General features: G+C 40.5%; 1 protein-coding gene across 4 annotated transcripts in view; it reads right to left on the bottom strand.

Annotated features, from left to right (window-relative positions):
- Positions 1 to 516: 516 nt before the first annotated feature.
- rnf6 (ring finger protein (C3H2C3 type) 6) overlaps positions 517 to 6,000 on the bottom strand; it is a 45,221-nt gene continuing 39,737 nt past the window's right edge. For all 4 annotated transcript variants that reach the window (XM_067986022.1, XM_067986021.1, XM_067986024.1 and 1 more), the window contains one exon: positions 517 to 4,747. In XM_067986022.1, coding sequence (XP_067842123.1) covers positions 2,910 to 4,747 — 1,838 coding nt within the window. In that variant the 3' untranslated portion in view covers positions 517 to 2,909. The remainder of the gene's footprint in view (positions 4,748 to 6,000) is intronic.

Genomic DNA, 6,000 nt, shown 5'->3' with positions numbered 1-6,000 from the left:
TTTCCTCAGCTACTGGGGAAGTGCTGGCACAGGCAAAACGAGACATTAAATCACATACATGTACGATTGTTGTAAAAGGCATCCAATTGCTTAAGAAATTGACCTGCAATATAAACAGGGTGGTTTCTGCAAGGACAACTTCTTACTCATTTTCTTTTAAGCTGAATATATAGCCATTTTTGAAATAACTGAGCAGATTAAAGAATTACAGTGCAAAGTTACAAAGTTTAACAGCTAACAAAGCAGCATTAAGATAGTACGTCAGTATTTGCACACACAAACATAGCTGTTACCATGTCACTGTATGAAAGAGCAGTTGGTTAACGAGAGGAAGTCATTCATGAAATTTGCTTCATTATGTCATTTCTCCTTTTTCTGTGTTCTTTCAACTCTCTGCACTTTGAATGAAGTATAATTGGATTTAAAAGGCTGACCTCTAAAGGAGATATTTTCTGTATTTGATCACATTCTGCATTGTGGATTTACACTCAAAGGAAATTAAGACACAAACTAATATTCAGTATATTAAAGTGTTACTTTTAATTATGTAGAAACATATTTTAAAACAATTAAATTTACTTCATAAGGCAATTGTTGTCAAACTACACATTATTATATCATAAATGGCAAGTGTTATCCAAAATTCATATACAGGTGAAATAATAAAAAAAATGTGCACTCCAGGTTCAGAGACCACACCTATTTTAGCTATGTGAATCTCATCCTGAGGGGCTATATCATTGTACTAATAATTCTTAATGTCCAGCACTTCGCAAAAAATTGGTTTGTGGCTTTTTAAATGTTTACATAAAATATACTGCTGATATGAAGGTGGCAAAATAAAATATTATTCAAACAAATCAAAAGTTTAACCTGTAACAACATTCATGGATTAACAGAGGTAGGAAAAAATGCTTATTGACCAGAGCTAATACCTTCACAGACGCTCCAGAATGACCCAGTTCTTAAATGTTTAAGTTTTAGATTCTCCATTTGGTGCCTCATTGATCTTGGATTAGTTATTGGGAGGGAAAACTGGTGTTGCCATCAGAGAGTGGGGTCGGTTTTAAATTTTGAGCAGCCACTCGGCAGACCACAATGGCAGGCTGCCTGTTCTGGGGGTGAAGACACCAGAACCGAGGCCCGAGCATCATTTAAATGGAATTGGCAATTTGCGGGCGCCAAGTGGGCATCCGAATGCAGCTGGCTCACTGGGCCAGCAGCAAGGTAGGTCTAGTAGAGGAGTAGCGATCGCGGGGGGCCCGATCCAGCAGCGGACCAGATTATTTTTGTGGGGCCCGGAGTTCCTGCTCCTCTTGGTCCCAAAAAAATAATTTGAAACTTACCTTTTCTGGGCCTCTTCATCTCTATCGCTAGTGAAACTGGTTGGAGAGTGCAAGGCGCATGGTCAGACCAGTTCTACCTTAAAATGGCATTAGGGGGTCCGATGTTTGTTATAGAGCCCCAATTTGCATATTAAAAGGGCCTACTGCTTAAAGCGAGCAGGTGCTTCAACCACCCAGCAGTAAGCCCCTGTGAAAGTGGCAGCGGGTCGATAGTCAGTGTTCAAGGAAGGGCAAGTCTACCAACTCCATTTTGAGAACATTACTGTCCCATTAACGCTGATTTCAACAAGTTAAAAAAATTGACCCTGGTAATCTGGCACCCTTTAGTGGCTAAACCAAGAAGCAGTACTGAAGGAGTCTGTGAAAATGTCGCTGGGCTTTCTACTCCACTTTACTGATAGAGGTGGCCAGTCTGGCCAAGGGACAAATGGGAAAGCATTATTAATAATAAGCTGCTGTTACACAATATAATGTACCACAACATTTATACAAATGACAACAACCTCTGACTCCAGAAGTCATTGGACAAATAACTCCAGAAGGCTAACCATCCTTCCAAAGTATCACATTGTTCGGGAACCCAAATCTCTGGTACTCTAATTTTTTTTTAATGGTATAGGGTGTAGTTTTCCCAGCTACTTAACAATTAGGGTATTCTTGCTCTGTGCTTTTTGCTTCAAAAAAATATCTGCCAGCAGGGAGAGCTTTTCTTTCCAGGTGTGAAGATAAATTTTTAAAACACACTGCTCTGCCAAATCCACAAGATGACAATAGCCCCGTCCATTTCTGAGGTGCAGCCAGTTTCTGTTACGATGTTTGCATAACTATGTTAATAAATTACAATACTGCATAAAGTGAAAACTTTTTTGTGGGTGGCGGGGTGGGGGGGGTGAAGAAAGAGAAAAGAATTCAGCGTAGAACAAAATCTCATTGCATTCATAGGCACATATATTACCCAAAAGTACATCAAATGATTGGCCATTAGGATTATTGCTTCCAAATTTACAGTAAAGTTTATGGTAATCAGCAAGTTTTGTTATACTTTGGCAGAAAAATCAGTCCATTCCCTTGCAAATGTTTGCGTGTTTCTTTTTATTTGCAGAAAACCCACTCATTTTCAGTGTGTAAATTTTTTTATATATATATGTATCATAGACAAAGAATAACTGCAATTTAATTCTGCTCACCAGATGATTTTTACTATTAGTCAGACTGAATTTCAATTGCCTTATGTTAATCTGCACTGTTATCCTGTAACAAAAAAGCACACCATAAATCATAATTGCATCTACAAAACAAATGTATTAGATATGATTAATCATGTACAATGATATACTTCAGCTTGGCTCACTTCCTTCAGTTCCAATCATTCCAATGACAAAGTGCTCAGCTCAACGAAAAATGTCTGAAAAAATAAAGCTTCAGCAAGAAGCAATAAGAATGTATTTCATGGTTCTATAATAGAATCTATAACATTTGTTTTATGAATTCCTATAACTCAGGATTTTTAGTGCTTTAAAGTTTTCAAATGGACAAGAAGCTTGTGTACAAATCCCTCTGCAATCAATTACTAGACCCCAAGATAGGCTGTCGACAAATAGGACAGGTGGAGTTTTCAGAAAGCCAGCGGTCAATACAATGAATATGAAATTCATGTGCACAAGGTAGCCTTCTAAGCTTGTTTCCAACTGCATACTCGTTAATACATACACTACAGGTTTTACTGACTTCATTCTCTGCACTGATGTTTCCATAGTTCCGGGTCAAAAGATTGTCAATTTGTTCTTTGGTCAGACCCCTCTGGCGCTCCTCCTCATCGTCATCATTCAGCAAAAAGAAGTGAGCAAGCCGTAGTATTGGCAGGGTACCATTTTCTACTAAACTATTTGTGTCTCGACTTTGTCTGGTGTCTCTGCTTTCAGCAGCATGGTCAAGGTTTTCGTTCTGCATGCTTTCATCTGTTTGCTCCCTTGCTGATCGGCCTCCTGTTAATGAGTCAGCTGATTCATTACTTGGATTAGAGAGATTGCTGTTTGGACTGCTCTGCAAGCTAATTGAATCAAAACTATCAGATGGGTTCTGCTGAACTCTTTGGTTAAGTTCAGAATCAGAATCATTCTCCATTAGAGAGCTCAGCTCACCAAATCCTGTCATAATCTGACGAAGTATTGACCTCAAGGCTATGGATGATGGCTCACCAAGCCCAGTCTCAGATATCCTGCGCAGAGGTATACGGATAGTGCTAACATAAGTCCTAATACCTGCACGTTCAGATCGTGAGATGGTACGGCGGAAACCACCGCTGTCACTTTCAAAGGTCACTGTATTTTCCGCCGTTCGAACACGTGATCGAGTCCTATTAGCAATACTGTCACGATCTCTGTTTTCTCCAGGACGTATCCTTCTAACCTGAAGATCCAACATAATAGTTGGGTGCCTTCGAACAGCTACTGAGGATCCACTGGAATGGTTTACGTCTCCTTCATCTACAGGTTCTTGTCCAAGCCCTCCACCAGCTGATGACTGCACAGAAGGACTGCTACTGACAGCCTGCATTTCCTCGGTAGTCATAGTGGATTGGTCCACTGTCCGTTGCCTTCTAGCGTTCAGTCTCTGCTCTAAATAATCCTCCCGCTGGGATAGAGGTCGGCCCGAAGAATTTACAGTGACACTTTCTCTACGCAAGGGTGATCGACTTCGTCTGTTTTGTAAATTCCTGGAAGATCTGCGTTGTTCCATTTGCCCATGCACATCACTCTCTCTCACGGTGGTTTGAATGCTGTCCCTTTGTAACTCTGCAGGTTCTCTCTGACCTTGCTGCTCCTCTTCACGTATTGTTCTAAAACTATGCCGTTCTGCTCTTCGTCTACCAACTCGTCGTTCACCAGCTACACTTAAAGCCGCTTGTCTATTAGTGCTTTGCCTTCGAGGCCTCTGCCTACCAGTGGCTCTTTCAATAGTTCCACTTCTGATACTCCTTTGGGCTAAAGGCGGAGCAACTTCCATGGCTTCTACTTCCTCAAACCTCACTGTGCCTCCTAAATTACTTTCAGAGTTTGCCGGTTCACTAGCCAGTTGGACTTGGGCACGAGTTTGACTTCTGGTACGGCTAGCAACAGGAGTCAACAAACTTTGTGGCTGAGCATTTTCTATGTTCCTGTTAGCGTTACTTTCCAATGTAGATGCGTCCAAAGACTGACTACCAGCAGCTTCGTGCTCATGATTAATGTTGATTTCTAGGCTGAAGCGGAACTCGCCACTGTTGGGGTTTGTCCGACTAACAGCTCTCCATGTCTGGTTCCCACTCTGTCCACTGCGGGTAGCATTTCCTGTACGCCTAAATGTGTTAAGCCATTCAAGAAGGGAATCACTATTGGAACTTTCTCCTGGTATGTCAGAGCCTATACAGGGAAACAAAATGCATCACGTTAATGATTTCCAATCAAATTGAGACAAAAATTTGCTAATCCTTTTGGTAAGATTATGACTGCCTAATAAATTAGATTACCTACCCCGTAGGGTCTCCTTCATCATTCAAATGATATGCATCCTTCACACACATAAGAGTATAGCCTAGCTTGACAGGTTATGAAACCACATACTCATTATGATATTGCAGATTGATGGTGCCACACGAGATATTCTACTCCTTCATAGTACAAAGCTTCAGGACTTATGCCACTGCACCAGTTCATTTTGACCTGAAACTAAACTGAAACTAACCAACCACTTAACACAAATAGCACAGCAGGCCTGTCAGCATAAGAGAAGATATGCTTGGCTTTTCATATCCAGCATTTTCAATTTTTATTTCAAATTCCCAGCATTTGCAGCTCTCTCTTTTGCTGTGTGCACGGATAGAACAGAGTTTTAAGTTCTGACTTTTACATTGTAGATAAAACTATAGGTCGGTTCTTAACCCAAATTAAACTGGGAAGAAATAAAAAGCAAAAATTCCAGGTGAGTCCCTAGGACTGTCCTGTTGGAATACCAAATCAAATACAGATAATCTACAATAGGGGCTTGCAGTTCACAAATTCTGTAAGGCAAATCTAACGACAGTGCAGGTTTCATGCAAGAAATCATAACACACACATTTGAGGAAGTTCAAAAGATGATTACTTAATCCATGAAGAGCTAAATTAAGGTCTCAATTAGGAATTAACTGGGCATTATTTCCAAATACTAATGAGTAATCCTCCCAAGGATTCAAAAACAAATGTCATGAAACAATACATGCAACCCAAACGGAACCAGGAGACGTAGTATCATGTTTTGCCCCAAGCATTTCATATAACAATTGTGAACATCACGCAATCATGAACGGACCACTGCATGTTGCCACAGTATTTAAAGCTTTGTTCCTGATCTAACTGTGAAAGCACTTAGCTTGTTTTGATGCAGCCAATGTAATATAGGTCAGTACTAATCAGCAGAGCATATGACCACAGCTCTGCTGGGGCACACTCTTTGCTGAATGTAATATTCAGAGCTGTGCGTTAGCTTCTTGTATGTTAATGCTCAGTTTGTTTCTTTGTGCAGCTTTACTTGCTTTCCCAATGGCCACCAAGGGAGCAAAACATTGGTCAATAATGGTGCTGCCATAACACCTAAACAGCACAGCTGTTCTTTTGTACATTTCTGTCCTGAAAGG

Source organism: Heptranchias perlo, chromosome 6 (assembly GCF_035084215.1).
Source record: "Heptranchias perlo isolate sHepPer1 chromosome 6, sHepPer1.hap1, whole genome shotgun sequence".
Classification (NCBI taxonomy): domain Eukaryota; kingdom Metazoa; phylum Chordata; class Chondrichthyes; order Hexanchiformes; family Hexanchidae; genus Heptranchias; species Heptranchias perlo.
Note: the sequence above shows the minus strand (reverse complement) of the source record. Positions and strands in the feature narration are given on the sequence as shown.